The sequence below is a fragment of the Pagrus pagrus genome, assembly GCF_965226575.1.
Source record: "Pagrus pagrus genome assembly, chromosome: 23".
Lineage (NCBI taxonomy): Eukaryota > Metazoa > Chordata > Actinopteri > Spariformes > Sparidae > Pagrus > Pagrus pagrus.
The window spans coordinates 16,821,365-16,848,441 of record NC_140205.1 but is presented as its reverse complement, the minus strand read 5'-3'; the positions used below and the strand labels follow the sequence as shown (position 1 = coordinate 16,848,441).

The 27,077-nt window shown below is 38.6% G+C and overlaps 1 protein-coding gene across 1 annotated transcript; it reads left to right on the top strand.

Annotated features, from left to right (window-relative positions):
- Positions 1-669: 669 nt before the first annotated feature.
- Positions 670-26,206, top strand: LOC311252802 (mucin-5B; the record flags this gene model as incomplete). Its single annotated transcript, XM_084346341.1, is given in 41 exon segments — positions 670-682; positions 4,669-4,894; positions 5,620-5,749; positions 5,838-5,901; positions 7,616-7,738; positions 7,828-7,948; positions 8,169-8,304; positions 8,585-8,654; positions 10,875-11,012; positions 11,146-11,295; positions 11,526-11,620; positions 11,738-11,870; positions 12,069-12,312; positions 12,492-12,532; positions 12,842-12,930; positions 13,268-13,422; positions 13,527-13,665; positions 13,898-14,002; positions 14,324-14,518; positions 14,755-14,827; positions 14,911-15,080; positions 15,326-15,433; positions 15,435-15,450; positions 17,077-17,187; positions 17,449-17,590; positions 17,732-17,760; positions 17,890-18,381; positions 18,480-18,680; positions 19,082-19,323; positions 19,422-19,608; positions 20,196-20,424; positions 20,650-20,810; positions 21,482-21,551; positions 21,683-21,792; positions 21,955-21,986; positions 22,082-22,235; positions 22,336-22,373; positions 22,514-22,621; positions 23,445-23,484; positions 23,732-23,840; positions 25,780-26,206. Coding segments are annotated over 41 exon segments (5,358 nt in total). The 3' UTR covers positions 25,949-26,206.
- Between the last annotated feature and the right edge of the window lie 871 nt (positions 26,207-27,077).

The following is a 27,077-nucleotide window of genomic DNA, read 5'->3' as shown; positions in this document are numbered from 1 at the left end:
TGAATTCACAGTGTGGGAGTGTCAACCATGTGTAATCTTCTGTGTTAGTACTGGTTGAATCAATTTAATTTAAATTGCTCATTGTCAAAGTTCTGCCAAACATCTGCCCTGAATATTTCCATGCTTGATCTCTCATGCTTCCATATGGCCCGCTGCTGCTGGACACATCCAAAATGCTGCAGTGTTCTTTCTGTGGTGGGATCTTCGTGCCCGGTGTGTGGCTGCTTCATACTCTTCTCTGCTTGCCTGTATATTACTTTCCACTCTTTTGTTGATATTGAGTATCATGGCTCAGCTTTTGCTGCAAAGCTATCTCTAGAATTACTTAATTTAGATTAGCGTTGTTGAAAGACATAGCACTTGGCTTTGTGCAATAGCATTATAGTGCTTCCATGGTGTTATGGTTCACTCTCTGGCCTTTGAATCTAGTGATCCAAATTCAAATCTCAGTGGAACCTAAACGAAAGAAAATAGGTGATAGAATTTAAACTGAAAACAACTGTGTTAATGCTAATTTATCTACTTTTTCTGCCCCCTCGTGTTTAGAAATTGAATAATGCTCCTCTGATCGATTTATTTATCTTTCGGAGACTGACACATTCCTGTGTAGTGTTGTTTAGTACCTTCGCTGAAGTTTGCATAGCTAGATCTTTCTACACAGTGGTCACCATGCTGGAGAATGGTCAGGCTGCACCCATTATCTTTCTACTATAGGGGCCAAAACTCAGGGTTTTCCTCAAAACAACCTGACTTTTGCCACATCGTCTGCTTTCTGTTAGGTTCCACCGAGATTTGAACTCGGATCACTGGATTCAAAGTCCAGAGTGCTAACCATTACACCATGGAACCACAACTATCAGAATCATATATGATCAGAATGCACGTTATATAAACCATACAACAGACACATAATCAGTGACTATACGGTTAACGGTTAACACTCACATGGCTTTTTCTATTATTGATCCATGCAAGAAAAGCAATTGTAGTGTATCAACTACTATTATTCAACTATCATTGGATAATCAAGTAATATTCAGAAGCAGTTTCTGAAGTGGACCAGTACGCATGTTTACAGTGCTACTCTTAAATTCCATTACTTTTCTTACATACCAGCACTTTCAATGATAGTTTATGTATTAGCTCAACACTGCCTGGTTGTGAGCAATTGCAAACTGGTGGTCATGTTACAATAAATTCTAATGGTTTGGTTTCCTTCACACACCACCAGTGACCCGATAGGTTGCACTGAGATTTGAACTCAGATCACTGGATTCAAAGTCCAGATTGCTAACCATTACACCATGGAAACTGCATGCACACCCAGAATACTTTATACAGACTATCTGACTGAATTAAAAGTCCAACACATCTGTCCAACCTAAAATGACACACTAACTTATCTTAAAATCAAATCAAAGTATGCTTACCCACTTCTGCAGTTCCACAGAACTTTTAAGCCAATTAAATCTCACTGTTTTTGTTTTATGAGACATTTGGTGAGCAGCTCTGCTCTCTTTAACCATGATTTCAGCTCTGATAAACACTGTGCTAGCTGCCCAGTACTGAACAGCAGGCAGACAAAGTTAGCAGCTAGCTACCCGGTGAAAAAGTTGAAAAGCTAGCTGGACACGGCTATTTTTTTTTTCTCAGGAATTTATGAAGACCAAACTAGGTTGAAGAGTTAAGTGACACTTTAGACTTATTTTTGCCAGTAGACAGAAACATGACTCCAAAGGCATGGTAATGTTGCTCTGCTAAGTAACCTGTCTGCATTACAGCCTGCTGAAACGTTAGCCTTTTAGTGCGCTAATACCAGGAGTGTGTGTCGGTTAGCTTGGCTCAGAGCTCTTCTGGTGCTTAGTGATTTTTTAAATTTTTTTAATGAAGCTTTAAATAAAAAAGAAAGTCAAATGTTTGGTTGATGGTTAGAAATTCATATCACTATCAAGTATCAAATTACAACAATCAGTTAGGCTGATATTTGATATGATGACATTTGTAATATGCTAGGTTGTTTCTGTTACATAGAGTGACCTAGGTTAATAAGAAAAGTTATTTATTAGCACTAACCGTGATAACAAGTCAGGAGAAGCAATATTTTAGAGGTTTAAGGGCTGCTTCTGGTTCAGCAACAAGCCAAATAACTGTATTGATATAGTATTTTGTTGTGTTTTACAAGCGTTTACCTGCTTAAAAGACTAGTTGCATTTGAATTTAGTTTTATCTTCAACCAATGCTACGTTAACACAGTTATAGTTGACTTATATTTTTAGTTAAAGTTTACTTTTATGCATTAAAGGTCATTCTTACCGATACGGACACACTATAGGAGTTCTTAAAAGAATGTAATATCCTGATCGACAGGTGGTGTTTTTGTTTTTTATCTCAGCTTTAATGCAGCCTGCTGTTGATTAGTCTCTTAATCCTTTTACCAGCTCACTGATTTTGACTCAGTTTGCAGCTGTAAGTATAGTCTAAGCCTGAAAAGAAATCTGAGAAGCTGCAGAACACATCTTTGAACATTAAGACAGGGTTTTTCCCCCAGTTCTCATGTAGAAAAACAACTAGCTACATCCTGGTTCATGCACCCTGGCAGTCCTCATTTTCTCATTGTCCAATTGTCCTCTGTCAACCAGTGAGATGTGGTCCCTCCTTGTTCATAATACGGCGTTTAATGTTTTACCCATTATGTGTGAGGTTGATGGCACAGATATTAATCAGGTGTTATAATTTCCATCAGGAAGCAAGAGGGTGAGCAACACGCTCAAGTTTCAAACTCATGTTTCGATGTCCACTCTTCCAGACATTGTTTGTGCCCTCATTCTGACCTAATTACCTCTCCTTCACACACACACACTCACAATTTTCGCATGGGGATACTATGTATCAGAGGAACTGCTCTGATATGAAATCTATTTATAAATGCAACATGATAAGCAGGATACACTATATGTTCTATGTTTCTGATAAATTATAGCACGTAGTTTAATTTTCAATTGTTTGTCTTTCTTGTTCTAGTGTCCCGGTAATCTCATTGAAAGAACTTAAAGCAGGAGTGCGTGAGTGTGCACGTCTATGAGTGGGTTGTTCATCACACCATGTCACACACACAACTATCTGTGTGTGTGTGTGCTTGTGTATGGACACTGCCTATATAAGCCATCTGGTGGGCTCTTTGTGCAGTTCCTCCTGCTCTCCTGCAGCAAGGGAGCATCAGACATCATGACCTCACAGCGGTGGATGCTGGCTGCCTGGTTTTCACTCTCCTCAGGTACCATTTAATCATTTGAGCAAGCAAGCAACCTAGCAGCAAATAGCAAAGAAAGTAAGGCTGCAATATTTAACATTTTTCATATTCTATAAAATGTTTTGTTGTTTTTCATGGTTGTTTCCAAAGGTTTTTATTACAGTTTTATTTACAGAAGTTGAATTAAAGAAGACTGGAGGAGGAAAAGTAATGTGCATTTTTGTGACATTGAGAGCTGCAATAATAATAAAAAAGAACATGTAATCAATTAGTGGACTTAAGTAGAATTTTGAGGTACTTGGGTATTTCCATTTCATGTTTACTACACTTCAATTAAAAAATAAATGTTGTTTCTTTTACTCAACTTCATTTATTTAACATATTTTGTAAAAAAGTTACTGTACAAATTATGAGTTTTACACACAAAAGCAGCTTAAAATATATAATAACTGTAGATGAATTACTCAACAGTGTATAAAGTATTTTAAATTAACTCCACTGGAAGCAGCTACAACACAAAAATGCTTCTTACACATTCAAGCAGTAATAATAATACAATCATCTAATGCACTTTTCAGCTATTTTTACCAATATTTACAATGATGTTATAATAAGGATCCTTTTTTTTAATACTGATACTAAAAGTAGATTTCCATTGCATATAACCTTAACAACATTACAGACTTTGGATCCACTTTGGGAATTAGGAAAGGTGGTTGTAGAAATGAATTAGTTTATGTTGCTTTTCCAAGAAATGTTCATCTTTTAAGTCATTCATTTACAATAACATGTGAACAACAGAGCTGGGGAGTTTACTTTTACACATCTTTATTTTCTCTAATATTAAATATTGTATCCAAAGTAGTTGTACTTTTATTCAATATTCATATTTTTTATATTATTCATGTTAACTTCAAGGTTTTAATGTTTGTTTTTAAGTTTAATGCAAAACACCATTACCAGTAATGAAATACTGAGTGACAGAGTGAGTAATTATAATAAAAAGAGTATTTAATATGAATAATAAGGGTCAACTTGCACCTTGATGCTATATTTCTCTCCTAGTTTTATGGACGGGGGAATCGGTCACAACAACACAAACTCAGAAATGTGAGTATAACTCAATGCTGGATCTTGATCAGCTCATTTTACTGATTACTTTTTCCAGGTGATGAAATAATAATTGATCATTTGGTTTACTCATTAAAAAGTTTTTCATACATACTACTACAAAAAAGTAATTCAAAGTTAGTGGATTTCATTATTGAGTTCTGAATTAAGGACACAGATGACATTTTGACAGCAACATTTTAATTCCAACATACCAAAATAATGTCATTGATTTATCCTTCAGTATTAACGTCAATCATGTCATTCAGCCATTGTCTGTTAAGTGAATTGACCTTTATTGTGACCAGACACTTGCAAGACGTTTGGCAGCGGTGTCATCCAGCCCTTCAACGGTTCAAGTTTCTATGTGCGGTCCAACTGCCCGTTCACCTTCACTCACTTCACCCACAACCGGGTGGAATGTGATATTACCATACGGCGAGGTGACAGCGGGCTGGTGGTCCAAGTCGAGATTATCATCAACAAAGTCAGGACCGTTCTGCAGAATGGAAGCATCCAGGTGGAGAGGAAAAGGTTTGGGCCCAACCCTCATACTGTGTGATCAGAGGGAAACTGAAGCCAAGGGAGACCAAATAAAGTTTATTCTGATCACACATCCTCATAGCCATTATTTGTTTAGATCAAAGATTATAGCCTTAAAATAATTCACATTATTAAGCCTCACCAACAACAGTAAGGGTGCGAGCAGGTGAGTGTTTGGCCCAAAGACACAAATCACTAACTCATTCTCTGCTACACTGCCAGGTGTGATGTTATCAATGTTAGTTAATCATTAGCTTTGACTCTGGGGCTTTGACACTATGCATTATTAATAGATTTTCTATTCTCAGTCAAGTTAAATGAAAACAAACAGAGTATTACGGCAAGTTGCTACATTTTGAAGGTGACTTGACTGGGCAAGGTGGGCAGAGTAATAATACATTACCAACTGTATCATCTTTTCTGATCAAAGTTGAGGAAGTGAGAAGATTTTTGATCAAGTGATTACGCACTAATGATAGCATAAAATATTAACAAAGTTTCAGTTTATTTCAAAATGATGTCCCATATCTGCCTCTGAGTCCCTAAATCCTACACACTGGACTGCAGACTTTCAGTTGACATGGGATGAATAGATAATGATTTTGGGTGAACTCTTCTTTTGAGTGATTTTGTATGTATGTATCTTTAAAACCCACTGTGAGAACCCCTGTTGTCTGTATCTGTACTAATATCTGTGTACGTTTACTTGTCGACAGTGTTTCCCTGCCATACGATCACACCTACCAGCATATATTTCACTACGGCATCTACACCAGACTGAAGAGCTCTCTGCTTCCTCTGTCAGTCACCTGGCACAATGTACCTGGAGGAATAGACGCTGTGTGGGTGAGAGGACACTGACACTACATATAGGTTGATAACATACAGCACACATACACCAGAGACCTAACCCATTTCTTTGAACCTTGTAAAGGTGGAGCTGGAGCAGGAGCTGAGCACCGACATGACCGGACTGTGTGGAAAACACAATGACACAGGTATTATACCCAAAGGATTGGATTATAGTAGGATTTATAGCAGGATTGTTGTAGTAAAGCAGTAGTAACATTCACAGCAGTACTTTTAGTAGGAGTAGTAGCACTTACAGCATTGCTGATAGGAGAAGTACAATTTGTGGTTATTAGGCTATAGATAAGGTTTAAATAACTTATTGACATAACAACATAAGTAGCTTTAAACTGTTTATGAAACAGTCTCAATTTAGCACTGATACCTCTACACGACTTACAAATAAGAGCATCAGCCAGAAGACTGGCTATTTCTATGATTATTATAGTTACTTTTAATGTTTGTCACTGGGTTGGAATTTCTCGGGGATATTGATAACTTAACTTTCTAAAGAAAATGACTATTACTGAGCAACTGATATGAGGAATGGATAGGATTACATGGAAACCAGGTCTAAGTTTATTTTGTTTCACCATTTTGACATTACAGCAACACAAACAGGCCGTACCCTGATATCGCCATGTTAATCTTTGTTCCTAGAACTAATATTGTTTCAGGACCATCACTGAAACTGACCAATCACAATTTATTATGTCATAGCTTTGCCACTCGGGGGAAAAAGACTGGAAACATGTGCACATATTAGAAGTTATCCTTTCAAAGATGTGTTTATTATTGTGAAAGGGTCTATTTAAACCCAACAATGTTTTCCTAAACATAACTAAACTAAAAAATGACAGGAAACTGAAAAAACCTGAAAATTATAAGTAATCGTATGTTTAAATGATAATCATGATGAGGGTATAATAACATATTGTGTCTTTCAAAGGGGATTCAACTGGGATCGATGGAAGGAGCCTTGACCTTTGGCCGTTGGCATTTTGGGTTCCTGAAAGAGACAGAATCAACAGAAGTAAAATTTCCTTGTAGCTGCTTTAAATATAGAAAAACAATTCTAGTCTAGTGAAACTGGTGTAAAATTGATACAAAGTGAGCCTAAATGTTCCAAAAAGCTTCTTAGAGATTGTCTGCTTTTTGTCCTCGTTATAATGTAGCCAGTCAAAGGAATGCACACATTTTGTTTACCCTTTGCTCCAAGAATGACATTTTTTTGTGAATATAGACAACCAGAAGGTGGTCATGGAGAGCATGCTTGCTGACGACAAATGTCAAACACGAGATCCTATGTCTGAAAGGAATACAGTAAGTTAGTTGTTGTGATGATACAGTGCTCACACGTTTGCTGTTGACACTTCTGCTCTGTATGTACTTTCTTTGTCTTTCTCACACTCAAACCTCTAATGTGATGTTATATCATAGCCTATGTCAGTTTTAAATTGTACTTGTGTCATACTTAAACAGTTTTTTACAGTTTCAATTTACATACAGTATGTTACAGTTCCCGATGTTGAGTTGGTTTCTCTGATGATATTTGTAGGAATGCAGAAATTTCATTTCCAGGGCCGTGCAATGTCTGCAAGCCAGGGTGCCTCATTATAGGGACCTATGTGAAAAGAACATCTACGAATATGAAATGAACAAAGACATCGCCTGTGCTTTCTTCAAAGCGATTGTCCAACAGTGCGAAAACACCACCTATATCTGGAACAATTGGAGATCTATCACAAATTGCGGTAGGTGCTCTTTGAAACTAGACTTCAAAACTCTTAATAATGGCTCAAATGTATGTTTCAGTTATTTCATGATTGATTTGTGACTGTCTGTTTCTGTGGGTGAACGCAGACGAACCGATTTGTCCAGGAGACCTGATTTATGAAGAGGGTCCGGCCTTTGTTCCCAGCTGCTCCAACCCTAACCCCAGGTTTTCCAACCAGGATTGTATCAGCACCTGTGTCTGCCCAAAGGGTGAGCCCTTCACCTGTCTGCCACTGTTGTGATAGGGCTTCTTCAGCCTACAAGAACCTTAATACATGGTTGATTCATTTGTGTTGTAGGTAAGGTGCTTAATGATCAAGCAGACGGCTTCCACTGTGTGAATGTGTCCAGCTGCCCCTGTGTGTTTGCTGACAAGAGCTACTCAACCGGAGACACACGCAGCACAAAGTGTCAGTCATGGTAAACAGATTTGATGCTTATGGAATATACCCGAATTGCGAATTCCTATTATATATATATATATATAATATACATATATATATATATATATATATATATATATATATATATATATATATATGTATTTCCTATTATATTATATATATATATATATATATATATATATACTGTATATGCATGAATAAAATAAAAACATTGAACTTCCTCATTCTCTTCACAGTATATGTGACGGTGGGAAATGGCGATGCTCAGAAAATATGTGCCCAGCCAAATGTATCATAGAGGGGCAGTATGTAACAACTTTTGATGGCAAAGAATATGTCCTCCCTGGAAAATGTACATATGTGGCCGCAAAGGTGATTTTTTTCCACCACCCTGACATTTAATACCAACCCATGTTGTCTTTTTTTTATAATACTAACTGCCATTTTAATCTCATTTAAGGGTCTCAACTGGACAATAATTATTCGGTTTTCCAAAAAGGCACCCTCTCTGGAAAAAGTAGTTTTTCAGCTTTTTCAGGTACAAGCAGACTTTGAGGGTTGAATTTAAAACAATATCAAATATTGAACAAATGTCAATCAAGAGTAGTGTGTGGTCATTTAATATAAATGTGCTCCTTGTTTGGATTTGCAGGACAAGTATACTTTTTCACAAGACGTGATTAAAATCGGAGAAGAGGAGATCACTGAACTTCATGAGTCTGGTAAAAACAATGGGAATAATTGTTGTTGATGCTTTAATGTTTAGAAACATTGCTGCAGCACCTCTATTCAGCCTCTGTCTGAACGCTGGGTTTTAGTGTCTCTTTAAGGCCCCCCTCCCAAAAAGCCCAGTCTGCTTCAATTGGTCAGCTCTAACAGGCCTGAGCAGGCACTGCCCACCATATTTCTGCATAAGTGCTGCCTGTTTTTTTGCTTCTTTTTTTTAAACCGAGGCTGTGCTGGGGGCACAGCTAAAGGCTGTGTGCATTTCTTCATGGATTGAAAGTTTTGATCCTGTCCCAGGATTTAGTGTAAATAGCAGCTAGATCTGGGGTCCGTTTCACAAAGCAGGTTTAGTGAAAACTCTGAGTCTGTTAACCCTGAAATGAGGGAAACTCTGAGTTTTCCGTTTCATAAAGGGAGGTAACTCAAACCAGAGAAAGAGGGGTAACTCCAGCCTGTTTCACAGAGAGAGGTAACTTAAGCTCTCGGTCAGTTACCATGGTAACATACTCTATGAACCTAACCTGGTCGGGACCAGGTTTTTCTCAACAAACCTCGAGTTTCTCTCTGTCTCCGCCCTCTTTCAGCCACACACGGTATTTGATTTCCTCATTCATTCAGTCAGCAGGCGAGTTTTGGCGTAATATAGTTCTGCCGTCTGTTTTTTGAGAAAATCATTGCAAAAATCAGTCAGTAGGCGACATTAGAAGTTATATTAGGTGGCGACTATTTTCACTACCATGGCATGTCCTTTTGATAATGATCCCGTGGATGAAGGTGCAGCATTACTGCGCAGAGAATTAAATATTTGTCGGGAGATGATTATAAGACCGCGCATAGATGTCCTTGCATTTCCAGACAATTATCTTTTTGAGCAGTACCGTTTCACCCCACAGTCCATCATTTACATACACAACCTAATCCATCCTTATATTTCCAATATACCAACTGAAGTCATGCTCTCACATCCCAGCAGATATTGTGTGTTGCGCTGCGTTTTTTTGCAAATAGGAGTTTTTTATACAACGTTGGAGATGCAGAGCACTTTACAAAAGTAAAAAAAAAGTCATGAAAGGGAAATAAATATTTTTATGAATAGGCTTAAAAAAATATATATATATAGGCATATTGCATTTTATAAAAGCACTTGTGTCTTGGGGGGTGAGCTCCCTCCAGGGATTCCCTCAGCCACTGGCCTTCCTAAATTCTGGCTTAGGGCCGGCTCCTCTGCCTCTGTTAGAGGTGGCGGTGCTGGGCCACCACCCGTTTTACAGGCATCTTCTTTCTTTCTGTTGGCTGAGTAGAAGTCTGTGTTAGTTTAAATAGGCTTAATTATTTAACAGAACATGATATAGATGAGAAGACATTTATGTGTGTGAAAACAGCATTATGTTGGGGATAAAACAACTGTACAGTCAAACAGCCACTTAATATTTACTTTACAATGTAAAACATGATCAAAATCAAAAAATCAAGAAGTACCCCCATGAGATTATGCCGAGGTCTTTCCTGTTTGAACAATGTTTTTATGTTTCATCTTAAGCTGCTGCCAAGTGCGCTTCTCCCCCGCGGGATTGCGCCTAAATGAAATAAATTAATAGGCTACCACTCAAGCAGTTTCCCCCTGTAATATTGTTGTGATTGCAAAGGACTACATTTAAACTTACGCATTGACCTGAGCACCAATGTTCTCCCACGCTGTCTCCCTCTCTTTTGCTGCTGCAGCGGTGTTACACTTCCTTCTAAAAACGTGCTCAAACTCACCGTATGAGCGCATTAATATTTCCAATTCCAGTGGGATGAAAAACTTAGCCCTCCTCTTCCCAGTTGCCATGGTGACTCGTCGAATCGGGGCTCCATTGATGCTGTCTTTTTATACTTGTGGCGCACGCGCTTAACTCCAGGTGAAACTACTCCGAGTTGATCAAACTAACTCAAATCAGCTGTTCTGGAACCGAAAACTCAGAGTTTCCTATCTCGGAGTAGATCAACTCAGAGTTCAAGGTTAGACTCAGAGTTTGTTGAACCCGCATTGTGAAATGGACCCCTGCTCTATAAGAAACAACAACAACAACAACAACAACAGTAACAACATGTAAATTTTGCTTTCTACAATATGGGGCCTCTAAAGTGAATATGTTATATGTCTCGTAGACTTGTAATCCATCTATAATGGCTTGCTCTCTCAACCATCCAATCACTTACCAACCTCTTGTCAGATGATGTTCGGATTTTCTGGCAGTCCTCCATGTACGTCCAGGTCCACACATCCTTTGGCATGAAGATGCAAGTCCAGATGTCTCCTGAAATCCAACTGTACATCATGCCACCCACAAACCACACTGGCATAACCTCAGGTTAGGCTCTCAAACAAGCCAAGATATATTGCCATTCTATTTGGGGTTCACCTTTGTAATGACTTTTAGTTGTTCCATGAGCTCTCAGGCATGATCCAGTTTGATTTCTAATCATAGCCAGTCTGTCTTTCAGGTCTTTGCGGCAACGGCAACAATGACACCACCGACGATTTCACCACCGCTAGTGGGATCATCGAGAACTCAGCTCAACCTTTTGCTCAGTCCTGGAGCGTGGGTGATTGTGCAGTGGACATACCCAACACCTGCATCAACAAAGACAATGGTACATGTAACATATTAATGCACTTGTAAAATCTTGAAAATATTTGTCGAAATTTATACTCAATATTTTGTTTTCCATAATTCTGTATGTCAGGGATGATGTGTTTTTTTCAGATAGTCATTAAAGAATATTTTATATTTTGATACTGGAACACAATTTTCTGTGATATGACCAAATAGTTCCCAATAGTTTGTAAACATATTTCATTGTCTCAACATGTGTTTTTGCAGAGATATTTGCTGATGAAAAGTGCTCTGTGTTGAACAACCCAGACGGGGTATTTGCTGATTGCCATAGTCACATCCCAACCGATTACTACCACATGGTAACAAGACTGCAGTCCGAATAAAATCCTCAATTTGTTCTTGGCGAGTTAAGCAATTAAATGTCATTGGCACAACAATGACGACTCCTGTTTACATGAAACTTTTCTCATTTCCAGGCTTGCATTCAAAGAACGTGTAATTGTGGCAGCAGTTTGCAGCAGTGCTTGTGTGTTGCTCTGGCCAGCTATGCCAAAGCCTGCGCCTGCCTGGGGGTTGTAGTCGGTGACTGGAGGAAAGCAACCAACTGCAGTGAGTTCAGCTTTGATAAATACAACTCATTCTGTCTGCATCCTCCTGCTTTATTGTTCGCAGTACACAGAAACTGAATAATGTTGAAATTGTTTAAAATATCAAGTGGTCTGAAAAGCCTAAATCGAATCCATTCAGCTGCTGCTAACTTCAGTCATCAGTGCTGTATTTCTTGTTAATCACAATGTTACGTCCCAGCTGTGACATGTCAGAAGAACCAAGAATTCTCCTATGACATGCAAGCATGCAACCATACATGCCGCTCCCTGTCTGGCCCTGACCCTCGCTGTGGGATGGATGATGAGCCTGTGGAGGGCTGTGGCTGTCCAGAGGGAACTCACCTGAACCAAGAACACATCTGTACCCCAAAGGAAGATTGTGATTGTCACTACTATGGTGGTATAATGCCACAGGGGTCTGTTGTTGTCGACGGACGGAAATGGTGAGATGATCAGTATTTAAAGCCATTTAGAATGCTAAAATACCATTTATCCATTTACTGCCCTGGTGGCTGAGGGTATAACCCACTGTCTGCCCCAACCAAATCTTTTCCAATGCTATTCAATTGTGTTACATAACCAGTTGTGATATATCTCAAACCCATTACGGTGTCTATTTCAGCCACTGTGAGAATGGAGAACTACAATGTTATGAGGAGTGTGGTAAATATAGATTCTTTTTACATCATTTGCATTTCAAAATCATGCTCATCCTTCTTTTCTCTATCGTTTCAACTTAATTTATTTGTTAAAGGTGCAATGTGTAAGATAGTTGAAGTCTCATTTCTAGGTCATCCAATACTGACGCATGGGAACAAGACTCAACAATCAACTATCATTCTCCAGCATTGCTTATTGCAAAAACATCCAGAATTTGTGTGCTACTCCCAACAACCACATTTAACTCTTGTTCCTGCAAAAAACAATTCAAAAAAGTGTCTTGACAATGTGTCAAACTGTCTGTTGCATCAGGATGCATGAATGGGACGGTCTGTGTTCATTGCGCCAGGTCCCTTGTCGACACGGCTCAGAAAACCTGTGACAGTCTCAGCAAACCTGTGGTAGGTCAATAGATTATGTTTATGTACATGGTTTGCCATTTTGTCTGTATTGTTATCCATTTATTTATTTTTTATCAATTTATCCCACTTTGATGGGTCAAATGTAAGGAACGGCCCAAGGTGAATTTTTTTTAATGCCATTATCTCGAGATCATAAGTTCATTATTGTGTTATCTTGAGATGACAGAGCTTGTTTTCTTGTGATAGCAGATTGATTTATATCGAGAAAACAGGCTTTGCTATCTCAAGATAACAACATAATCGACCCATTATCATTCTCGGCTTCCGTAAAAATGTTTCCTTGAGCTAAAAGATTTTGTTTTGGTGTGATTTCCAGAGCCGCAGTATCATTTGTAACAGTGGCTGCTACTGCCCAGATGGCCAGTATGAGGATCACCGTGGAAACTGTGTTACTCGGGACAACTGCACCTGTGTGTACAGTGGCAAAGTGTTCAGCCCAGGACAGCACGTCAAAACAAACTGCAAATCCTGGTAACATCTGCATTAGTGCTGCTCTCCTACTCATTCAAAAATCTTATTTCTCCAAAAGCTAATGAAGCTATGATGCACTTCAAGGTTTAAACTCTATCTTACAGTACCTGTGGTCAGGGTCAGTGGCACTGCAAAGATGAGCCTTGTCCTGGGAAGTGTCAAGTTTATGGAAACGGACACTACCAGACCTTTGACTCCAAATGGTACCGCTTTGATGGACACTGTCAGTACACTCTTGTAGAGGTGAGAGCAAACATTAAAACTAGAATTAATGTTTCTTTGCTCAAGCGTGGTAGACCTCCAATACACTGACTTCAAGTGAAACAGTACATCATCCAGACAGCCTTCAATATGGGTATTTTCAAGGATGTATAGGATATTTTATATATGTTACATCTTTGACCTATTTGTCATATTTATATATTTATATATTTTTCATAATGATATGTTTTTATATCTGGTCTTTTCACATCAGGATGGCTGTGAAAATAAAAATGGCACCTTCTCAGTCAGAGTGGAGAGTGTACCCTGCTGTGACGAGGCGCTCACCTGCTCTCGCTCGATCATCCTTGACCTGCAGGTGGATGGACCACTCCCATTTTTCTTCACTGAAACACAGAGCTTTTGTCCACATGTTTATTATCTATCTTCATTATCTTAATGATACGACTAACTATCCACTCAGTTATTCACCTTTTTTTCATCCCATTGCTTCACACACTTCAATCAGCCACATCTTTCACTTGATAAGTTGCAACATACTCAGATCATTCAGACATCAGTAAAAAATAACAATATGCTACTGACTGGATTTTATTGCAGATAAATGGTCATGAACCAGTTAAGTCTGGTAACTTTTTCATCAGCGATAAAAAATTGATACCTGTGCTGTCATTTAAAGGGCATAGTCACCCTCACACTGAGTGATATGAAGGTGACCAGACAGAACCATAAACGCTGGACTCTTCAGGAATATCCACTTTACTCCATGCACACTGTGGGACTGTACATCATAATCTCAGTGCCTAGTAGCGGGATAACTCTCATCTGGGACAAACACACCCGGATCACTATAAAACTGCATGAAGGCTGGAGGGTGAGTGATGAGGACTTAGATGATAAAGTCATTTATAGACAATTTGTCACATGAATACACACATTCACTTACACTTTCTTAGTAGCAGAACATAAATTATATTTAAGCATTGACAAAGAATGGATAGATTCATCCTCAATAAAGATCAACAGTTCCTTTAATTTGAAGTGTAATTTCTGAACTTTTTAATACAATTTTAATTACAATGTAATACTTTTTAACCATCTCTTCTGCAGAACAAAGTGTGTGGCCTGTGTGGAAATTTTGACTCCAATGAGATGAATGACCTGAAGATAAGTGGCTCAGCAGGTTAAAAGGGTTTCTCTTGTTGTTATGAAGCATTAATACTTTTGTCGTGGTGGTCAAAATAACACCAACAAATCTGTTTTTAGTGGCGTCCAGTCCCCTGGTATTTGGCAACAGCTGGAAAGCTGCCACACCTCCTTGCTCTGATGTGACCACTGAGACATTTCCATGTGAACGCAACTCCTACTGCTCAGCCTGGGCAGAGCGACGCTGTATGATCCTTAGAGGAGACACATTCAAAGCTTGCCACTTTAAAGTATGCATTTTACATATTTAGCATGCCAATAACACAAGATTTCTGTGCATGTCTTCAATCACTGTACATTTGGGGAGCAGGGTGGCATAGATAGTAAGGAGGAGAATTAATGGGACTTAGATCACTAACAATCCAATGACCTACACTCAGCACTAAACATTTTTGAATCCAAATCTACTATTTACTGTAATAGACCTTCACAGAGAGTGCTGATTAAAGGTCTGTTGATGTTCTGCAATCCCCAGGTGGATCCAGAGCCGTACTACCATGCCTGTGTGCAGGAGTCCTGCTCCTGTGAGTTTGAAGGCAAGTTCCTGGGCTTCTGCACAGCTGTGGCAGCCTACGCAGAGGCTTGCAGCGACCAGGATGTGTGTGTCAATTGGAGAACACCTGATTTGTGTCGTAAGTTACAGTACTTATTTCCCCACTAACATTCATAGATCTAAGGGACTCTGGGGAACTTCTGTGTTGTACTGGAAGCTAGAAATGGAGCAGGCTCCATTTATCAGCGAGCATTAGCAACTGTTGCTCTTTGTTAGTGGAGAGAGGGTACAAGAGAGTGTACACAAAGTCACATCTTTGGATTGTCCGTCACAGTCCAGCAGTATTAAACAAACAAACAAACAAACAAACAATCGTCCACAAACTTCTATAGGCAACTGGCAGAGATGGTTGTCACATTCAATCTGCTTACACATGGCCAATACAAAAGTGATTTATATATATGCAAACTGCTGAAAATTGTTACATAGAGCTCCTTTAATCATTAATGTCTTTATTTCAGATGGTAAGAAAGTAGGTAACTGTCAGGCCTGGTTCAAGAATAGGACTCAGATGCAGAGTGGAGAACAATCAAGCAGGCTTTATTTTGAAAAGATCACTTTTCAGCTCTTGAAACAGGGCAATAAAACAACGGCTATAAACTCTGGCACTAGGCTACAAGGTTGCACAAAAGGCGAAACAACAGAAAATCACTCCGAAAGGAGGAAACAAAAAATATCAACTCTAACTACACTAGTGAGGAATATTACTATGACACTTAAACAGAAAACGCTCCAATAGGAGGAAGAAAACAATGGGCTATAAAACTTCTACACTGGATCTGATCTAACAAAATGTATAAACACAAAATCACTCATAAAATGAGGAAAACGAAAAGACTGTAAAACAAACTGAACTCACCACTACGACTTGAAAATGTATCAAACAAAAAATCACTCTGTTTAAGAGGCGAAAAGGAAAACTCAAAATACTGACTTGAATATTCAGGATCAAAAACTAGATACGACAAGGCTTGGACAAGAGGCTGGAGATGCACGGACAAACGAGACATTCTGGCACAGGACAAAGGGAGACGCGGACTATAAGACACATGGGGGTAATGGGGAACAGGTGGAAACAATCAGGGATCAGGGATGACGTCAGACCGATGACACAGGAGGAAGGGCAAGTGACCTGAAACGAGAGGAGAGTAACTTTTCAAAATAAAACATGAAATTCACAAGACAAAACACCAAGACAAGACATCCCTCACCGCGGTGTGACAGTAACGACAGTGTGACAATTCTTGACACCAGTTTTCATGAAAGGGAATGTCCTATCAGGACGCATTTTAACATAACTCACATTTTCAGCAGGCTATGCTTAGAATGCTACATATATATCATCTCTTGTTTAGTTTACTTTCTTGCTTAGAAAGAGTTATTAAGAGTTGAATAATATTGCACAAACAGTGCAGTACAGTACAACTTAATTTTATTGCTCAGTATTTCCAATTCTTTATACACTTACATATGTTTTTATCTATATCTAAGTATTTTTCTATTTGTATGCAAAGCATGGACACCATTTAAGACATAAATGAAGTAATCAATATAGCCTAAGATACACATGATGATAAGTGTGTTAATTATTACTATTATTATTACTGTTTGCAAAACACAACTATAACAAACTATAACTGTCACTGTTTTACTTGTGATAATTTAAACCACAGCGGTCTACTGTGACTACTACAATGAGCAAGGCCAGTGTAGCTGGCACTATGAAGCCTGTGGGAAGATGCTTACCTGCGGCGAAGGCAACTATTTACCTCACAAGCTAGAAGGTAAAAAGACTCTCTCACTTGTGTTCATATGTAACAGCTAAATGTAATTGTTCATCATCAGTTGAATCTAGAAAGTGAAAAGAGTGTCTTACTGTTACTGAGTGTCTAATTCTCATCATATTGCAGCAAAGAATGTCCTCAGAATAAATCCTCACAATTTAGATATCAGTGGAATGCTCTTCTAGTGAAGGTCTTGGCCATATTAATGCTCACAATAGCCATTTACCTTCATAAAATAAACAATGTTTATTCTTGGAAAAGGCTGCTATCCCCGCTGTCCAAAGGAGGCACCATACTATGATGAAAACACTGGTGAATGCACTGAATTGAGGAACTGCACCTGCTATTTTAATGACACTATCATTCAGCCTTGGGCAGTTGTGCTGATAGATTCTACTAAGTGGTAAGTTGGGCCATTCTTAATGTACACGTGTACATGTCTAGATATTTACATTTTCAGAGTAACCATAATATGAAAATCTGTACACCTTTCCTTATCGTTGGATTAATCATCACATGTTTTTTACTGTCTTATCTTTGTCAGCCACTGTGAAAATGGAACAACTAAGTGTAGTAAGTATGATTTATATTCAAGTACCATTACATTTAATGTCATGACTTTATCATCATTTGAAAGTATATGTGCCTTCACAGAAGCTATTTTCAAAACACCAGACCTCAATTCCACCTCTACTCCAACAGCACCTCCAACACCACCACCACCACCACCAACAACTGTGCGTCCCACCTATCCTCCAACGATGACTGCATATACTTCAACTAAAACTGAAACAACTGTGCCTTCCACCTATCCTCCAACAACGACTACAATTACTTCAACTACCACTGAAACAACTGTGCCTTCCACCTATCCTCTAACAACGACTACAGTTACTTCAACTACCACTGAAACAACTGTGCCTTCCACCTATCCTCCAACAACGACTGCAATTACTTCAACTACCACTGAAACAACTGTGCCTTCCACCTATCCTCCAACAACGACTGCAATTACTTCAACTACCACTGAAACAACTGTGCCTTCCACCTATCCTCCAACAACGACTGCAATTCCTTCAACTACCAGTGAAACAACTGTGCCTTCCACCTATCCACCAACAACGTCTACAATTACTTCAACTACCACTGAAACAACTGTGCCTTCCACGTATCCTCCAACAACGACTCCCCCACGTACGTTCCATGTACTGTTCTTGTCAGTCAGTTCCTTAAATTACCCAAACAATGTTTTTGTCCTTTTTGTGCTCACTTTCCTATGCCATTGTGTTTAGCGTGTATGTGTGTAGACCTGAAGAGGAAAGAAAGCTGGAGTTGTAATGAGACGTGGACGGAGGACTGCTTCAATAAGATTTGTAATAATGGGACAATAGAGTTGACCCCAGTGGTTTGTCCAGAGCCTACAATTCCCACCTGCCCAAGAAATCAGGTCACAAAAGTCTCAGATGGATGCTGTGAAACGCTGAAGTGTGACTGTAAGTGTATCCATGTGTGTCTCTGCCACTGCTCTTGTTAGCTTTCTTTTATCCCCTTTGTATTTAACTCTCCACATATCAATCTCTGTTTTTGTGGTTAGGCAGGGTATTTTATTTAAATTATGAGTAGAAAGTACTGATAGTAATGCTGCTCTCAATTTCCTTAAATCAAACTGAAATACATCATTAGTCATTATAACACCAGACTTGCATAAAATATTACCACTACACACAAAGTAAAGCTGAGGAAAATGGTAATATAGTTAGTCTTATCAAAGTATTGTACATGAGTAGGCTAAAGACTGGATTATGATACTAGAGAAATGACTGAGGGATCACCAAGGTTACTCAATCCTGTGGGGAGCACAAATGTCTCTTACCCTTTCCGATACTGTCTCTAGGTCGCTGTGAACTATTTGGGGACCCCCACTACGTCTCTTTCGAAGGTGTTTACTTTGATTTCATGGGAAACTGCACCTACATCCTGGTGGAGGAGCAGTCACCACGTCATCACCTGACCATTGTTGTGGACAACTTCTACTGTTTCCCAGGATTCCCAGGCTCCTGTGTCAAGGGCATCATGCTGAAATATCAGAACAATACAGCTAGAATTAGTATAATTCAAGATTTTGTTGCAGTACAGGTAGGATATAATTCAACTCTCCATTTATTATAAGTGTGTCATATTTCTTTTCTGTGAAATGGAGTATTTTTTACTGATACTGATATAATCTGCCCTAGGCCACACTGAACAATGTGGTCATAGAGCCACCGTATGAGGAGAATGGGTTCAGGTTTGTGACCACAGGGTACCAAATGTTCATCTACCTGCCAGAGATCCGCTCTTATGTGTCCCTCAGCCCGGCTTATACCCTGGTGGTCAATCTGGCTATGGAGTACTTCCTCAACAACACCCAAGGACAGTGTGGTGGGTAATGGATTGAAAGGGATGGTCCAAGAGTGTGGCAACGTTTATACATGTGTGTTTTTCGGTGTAGAGTGGATTTTCAGATGTTAAAAAACTTTGAACATGTCGGCTGCTTTGTTAAATTAGCATGCAGGCTAACTAAACAGTAGGACATAAAAATGATAGGACATTTTTATGATAGCACATAAACATTTCTGTGCATACTGTTGAGTGTTGATATTTTAAAATCTTTTGATCAAATCTTTTGATCAAATTAATTTCTTAATGCAGGTGTAACTGAGTGGTCTCCTCCCAAACTGCATACTAATAAATATCTAAAGACAAGCTAACTGTGGCACATACAAATCTACTTCAGCGGATGATTTTTACATATAATGGTACCAGAATAACCTTTTTCTGATTTAGCTGTCTTGACCATTATGGTGCCAGCTATGGTTCCTATTGATATTTAAGATGCCACTAAGCTGCCATCCTCTCTGTTTAATGCACAGTCTGGAATGGGTGTTTATTTCAAATAAAAAGGTATATATTACGTATCAGATCACACATTTTCTTCACTAAAGCTCACCTCTCCATCTTCTCTCCAGGTGCATGTGGTGTCGGATCATGCATCCGTAAAGGAGGGCAGATTGAGGACGACAGCTGCTGTGAAAAGACGGCTTATGACTGGCTCTACGACGACCCGTTGAAACCTGCCTGTGCTTCTGCACCAATGGACGTAGCTTGTCACCCAGAGACCACTCCTGTACCTACTTGGACACCTTCTTCCACCACCTCCTGCCCTGAGAGGTCACTGTGTGAGCTGCTAGACCACCCGTAAGCTACACACAAGCACACAGTAGTAGTCAGTAGTCGCCACTGCACAGCACATTTTTGCTAGTTTTCCCGATACTCTATATCATTTTCTGTATTCATTCTTTTGTTTTTGATGGTATATGATGTTGTTTAATCTTTGCCATTTGTGTTTTGTATGTTTTGAGTTGTTTTGTGCTGTGAGCTTTTGAACTATTGACTAAAAATCAATCTATTCTGTTCCCTTAGAGTCTTTTCAAATTGCAGCAGCGACTTGTTCATTAAAAAGAAGAACTGTGAGTTTGATTCATGCCTGAATGGTCCTTGCTCTACACTGGAGCAAGCTGCTGAAGAATGCAAGGGGGTTGGTGTCTGTGTTGACTGGAGAAGACTGACTAATGGAAGATGTGGTATGTACCCTATTTTTTTTTATCTTTCTCTTTTTCACACCGCTGGCCTGAGGGAACAACATTCGATCCTCTGTATGTCCTGTATATATGGCAGAATTGACAATAAAGATGACTTTGACTTTGACTTTATCTTTTATCCTTTTTATGCCACCGTGCCGGTAATAGCTGTGGCTAGAGGCATTAGGTTTTGGAGTTTCCTGCCTGTCTCATTCTAGTGAGAGCAATATCTCAGAAAAAGCCTGGAGGGAATTTTTTCAGATTTGGCACTTGGTCTCAAGGATGAACTGATTAAATCCAGAGATATTATTGCCACAATATTCCAAGATATGATCCAAATATGATGATATCCATAGTGATACTCTCCTATCATGACAGCCACAGATTTCACGTTCGGAGAATATCTAATACCCAGTGTGAGATCACATATATACATCTAGAATCTGGAGTTCACGTCATCCAAGATTCTGAAGAAATTAGGTCATATTTGATGCGCAGACAGAAATAAGATGTATCTGGTATCGTTCTGTCTCTTGTCTTGTGTATGTATTTGCACATTTTCTTGTGTTTTATGACCTTGACTGTAATGATGTATTTGTTAAAATGTCAGTGATGCATTCTTTCTAAATGTGACACTCACATTCATAACTTATGCATTCTTGTTCATGTTTCAGATGTGCCATGTCCAGAAGGATTGATTTACAGACAATGTAATGAAAAGCTGGATGACTTCTGCTATGGAGGGTTTGTAAAGTTCTCTTTTACAAATTATAAATTACATTCCCACACTTTTGTTTCTCATTCTATTTAACCCAAAATATTTCCCCTGTCAAGACTTTCACTAATTCTGTTTCTCTCCTGGTTTGGCTGTACAGAGTGCGTCATTCCGGAGCCAAAATCGGGACCAACATTGAAGGCTGTTTTTGTCCCAGCGGCCTGCTGAGGGCAGGAAATCACTCAAACATATGTGTGCCTGACTGTTTCTGTGAGTAACACCGCCATAAGGCTAACACACCAAATAATCTTTGAAAATTTTAGGCAATGCAATGATTTCTGATCTGCTGGCTGTCTTATTGCAGTACATGTTCTTGCTGGAGACATCCATTTCAACATGTTGATAATGTAGTTTGTTTTTCCCTTTCATCAGATTGTAAAGGGTCACGCGGTGAACCCAGACTGGTAAATATCTTTGTCTCATCAATGTGAAAGTAGTAAAATATATAAATCTAGATTGGGTTATTGAGTCTTAATACATTTCTGTTCCTGTCTTCTAGCCTGGTGAGGTGTGGCAGTCCAACTGCGACCTGTGTACATGTAACAATAGGACTCGCACGGAGGAGTGTATTCCAAGACCTCCAGAGCAACCTCCTTCGTGCAGCCCCAATGCTGTATTGGTGAACACTTCTTGTTGTGGTGATCAGATTTGTGGTAAGCACTGGCACTTCATAAGATTTTAAAATTATGGTTTAAATATTATTTTAGAGATTTTCCATTCATCACACTTAATACTTCATGTGTTATTTTTCAGTTGAGAAGACATGCACTTATAATGGAACGACATACATGGTATGTTATGTCTAGTTTCACAACAGTTTCTGTATATGACAAATAAACGTTTCTATATCTTAAAGGAGAATTTCATTTTAGATGTAAATGATTGAAAATTGTACTGTGAAATGTGTTGATATCTGTCTTGGTGTGTGTAGGTGGGGGACGGATGGAAGGACAACACTCGTCCCTGCATGTCATTCAGTTGCACCAAAGAGGGTATTCAGACTGAGACAAGAGTCTGTCCTACAGAACACTGTCAGGAGGTACTGCACACCCTCCACTCTGTTCCTTCATCAATAACTGTAACATCTTACAAGCCTAATTCTTAAGTCATAACTCATTTCTGCATTTCCCACCAGTTTAGGAGTCGTTTTATAATGAAAATATATTGTAAGTATTGCTCAGAGCTGCTCTTGAAGTCAAACTTTTATCTTAAATGCAAATTGGAACATAGAAAATGTTCATTCATATTCTTTGGGTGTAGACAGAAAGCATTTTGTTACCTACGTGATTAAACATTGGCTGGCAAAGGGGACGCAGGATTTAAAAAAAAAAAAAACTTAACAATAACAATTCAACATTAAAACCTCTAAAAACAACTACACCTTTTTATATATATATATATATATATATATATATATATATATATATATATATATATATATATATATATGTACAGTATATTTTGTTGACTTGTGCAGTCACATTATTCCAAATGTTTCCACCAATGTTCCCACCCAGAGAACTCATCATGCCCTTTACACCCTCTTGCTATAACCTCTGTGGAAAACACCAGGTAACATGTCAGAGAGTGAGGAAGAAAGTTGTTAGACTAGCTAGATTTATCGTTTACTATTGTAGTGTTGCTTATAATATAATGGCTCACCATTATTCATCACTGTTTGCCTGGCATTCTTGTTTAACCATGAAGACAACAACCTCATGATCTGACTCTTCTGTTTTGATTTAGAGACACACTAGGGATAAAAATGACATGCTGTGCATTTAAATAGCTGATGCACTGGAACCATGTCATAGGTAGAATAACAAAAATTTGACCTCTAGCTGTTGTGATTTAATCAACAGGAGGACAGAATTTGGGATGACCAACACTGCTGCTTTACATGTAAGATAAGTCAAAATTGATAATATACTGAAGTCTTTTACAACTGCTGACTGTGTCACACTGCCTTTCTTTCTATTTGCATAATTTTGACATTTCAAAATGTTCTAAAATTCCAAATTGAAAGTTATAATGATTTGGTACTTTTCTGCTTTCAAAACGTATTAAAGAGGAAAATACCTTCAAATTTGTAGATGTTTTGCTGACACTCATCGGGCCACCCTCTGTAATTAATTTCCTCTGACTCCAGGTAACCAGAGCTGTGCTCCGAAGATGACCAGTATCCACGTGACCCTGGACAACTGTGCCACCATCATGCAGATACCTGTGTGTGAGGGCCAATGCCTGTCTGAGCCCAGGTGAGAGGAAATACTTTCAATACCATTTTCAATTACTTTGGGGAATAATCTGCACAACATTGAGGGCTCGATCTTTTGGATTTTGGCAGAAAGATAAATATAACAAGGCAAAGTACAGCAATAAAAACTTAAGTTAGTGTGAATGTCTCACCATTCACACTACTGTTCTTCTGGAATTTTTTAATCTATGTCTTTATTATTCCCTCTTCCGTACGTTTTTTGGCTCGCTACTCCTTCCGCATCTTTTGGGCTACATAAACCGTTCAACTATCAAAACATTTAGCTCATTAAGGAGATGACCGCTTTGACTTTTGGCATTTCGGCCTTTTATCATTTTTAAAATATTAAGCTTTTTCTGCAAAATTTTGCCCATTCATTGTTTTGGAGAAATCTTCAAATCCTCTTCAAACCCATGCTACTTTGAAACTCTTGTGCTTCTTGATAGATTGATCTACAGACTGACACAAACGTTAAAGCAGTTACAAGACTTTAAACTATTTTTCTTGTACTCAGCTTTTTAAAATCTTTTATAGTTTTTAAATTACGACAATTTTAGTTTTACGGTATTTTAAGGGCCTCTTCTGCTTTTAATGGTTGCGTATTTCGTTGAGGTCAGTGAGGGCACCTGTGATGCTGCGCACACTGAACTCTTCTATTCTGCTATTTTCAGTTTTGTTTTTTGTTGTGTTGCTCTGTAGATTCCAAAATGTTCACCTCTCATACACGTATAAGACAGAAAAATTTAGGAAATCTTCTCATCTTTCAGCTAATGGGCTGATTTCAGAAACAGGACCTCCACTTTTGGAGGCTTTAAAGTGACAAGTACTCCAGCCAGCTCTCTCATAAGCCCCAATTAATTTTGATCCTAAATTTCTGGAAGTCAGCAGACAGAAGCAGTTTTGTAAATCGCTGTAATTTGCTCATTTTTGACTCTACAACAATGAAATAAGCATGAACTCGCACTCAATTTGTTGATATATATGCAATAGCAGTAAATATAGCAGCCATTTTTCTGAGTTTTTTCAGCTTTCTCCACATTTCTGTCTCTTTCACACAGCAATTACAAGCCTTAGACTAATCCTTGAATCAGTGTTCCTCTGTTCTGATTGGTGGACTGATGTTACGCTCTGTCTGTTGAGTTTATCTGTTAATAAATTAAAACCTTGATCTGCTTCTGGTTTAAACTCTCTCTCTGTCTGTCTGTCTGTCTTCCTGTCTGTCTCTCTCTCTCTGTCATTCTCTCACAAAACAAACTCCTGCATTTTGTACTACTACTAGTACTACTACTACTAGTATTATTACTATTACTACTACTACTGCTACTTGTACTACAATCACTACAACTACTTGTACTTCTACTACTATTACTACTTCTACTACTTGTACTACTAATACTACTTATACTACTACTACTACTTGTAGTAGGAGTAGGGTTTTTAAGCAGTGTAGTGCAATGCCTTATAGTTTTGTGACATTTCAGGCAATTATTTTTCACATTTCTGCCTTTTCAGCTTTGTTTTCAGTCTCAGTTCAGCTGTCAGCATTTACACTGTATTTTCGCAGGAAATGCAAATTTTCTAGTTACCAATAAACATCCCACCTTTTAAGAAACATTTGCTTTGTTTCTTTACATTAAACCTTTAAAAATAATGTGTGTGTGTGTCAACTCGCTGTCAGAGAGACAAGAGTGAGTCCAGGTCCAGCAGGAAAGGTGTATCAATACTGCGGAAAACGGCATTGAATCCATTTCAAATATTCAGTAACAATATGTATCATTATGTGGATATTTTTATCAACACTGGTTGTGTTAACACATTTAGAGTTTTATAAGCGGTCATACTCATGACTCAGCAAAAGTTTAAATTCTTTCCTGAATACTAACTCCGGTTTCTATCCTTCTCTCCCCTTCTCCCCTATGTGCCTCGGTCGACTGCAACAGTGTGGTGTTATACGGTCACCTGCAGGTGGCGCAGAAGTGCCGATGCTGTCAGGAGCAGAGCTCAGAGATGAGATTAGTGACCCTGCAGTGCTACGACCTCACTTCCAGACAGTACACCTACAAGCACATCACCAGCTGTGATTGCAAAGCCTGTGGAATACTGCGCTGAAAAGAACTGACAGCACAGACAGGAGCCAAACATAAATAATTTTGTATTGTATCCATTTGATCAGAAACAAAATGTAATATATTGAAATTGAATGGGTAATCAGAATCAGACTTAGGTTATTGCCATGTAGTTTTCACATACTGTGCAAGGAATTTGCCTTGGCATTATGGTGCATAACAATCAACGTAGTAAGAGAGAAGAAAAGATAAAATTACTAAAAATGTCAAGAATCATAAATATAAAAGAAATATAATAAAGCATCTTAAAAGTTATATTAAAAGCATGTCAAATATTTGGTTTTACAATGATTTCTATGGTGTTATTATTATTTTTAAATCATTTACCATCAAATAAAGTGAACCATTTACTAATCAACAAAGCTTGTAGTGAATCACACACCTGTGTAAACTGAATGTCTGACCAGGATTGTAAACAGCGTCTTAGCGTCAAACTTCTCTGGAAAATGTCAGACATCACTGCATTTTCTTTTCATATGTCTTGATGTCCAGATAGTCAGGTCCAAGCTACCACAACAAGCCACTAGCGCTCTGCTGCCTCTGTTGCATTGTGGGTAATGTAGGCACTTTTTTGAATAGCATGATCCTGATCACCTCAAACTGTCCATAATGAGTCCAGTAGTGTTATAGGAGTGGACTGTTTTTTTTGAAAACCTGGGGCCTATATTACCCACAATGCAACTTAGATACTGAGTGACATCACTGGAGGCAATTTTAAGATTACATGCAGCTTCCCCTGGAGCCACAAAAAGCTTCATACTAGTTTTTTCACATATGCAGTAGTACTCCCCAGTACCTGTAAACACACTTTAATGTGTAAAATTGGTGGAGTTACCCTTTAAGCCCTGCTTTAATCTACTCTATTCACACATTTTCACAAGTTCCTATCAGCAGCTATGTTTCTTTGGTATTGATCACTGTCCTTTCCATTCCTATAGCAGGTCCTCTAAAAGATTAAGGGTCCTTTCAGGCAAATTACAATAAATAAATCTTGTCAAGAGTGGTATCTAGCCATCTCTGAAACTAATTTCTACGTAAGAAAAAATCCCTCCAAAAACTAGCCACAGTGTTGTTGTTTTTTAGTCACAGTGAACTTTTTTAACTGTACACAA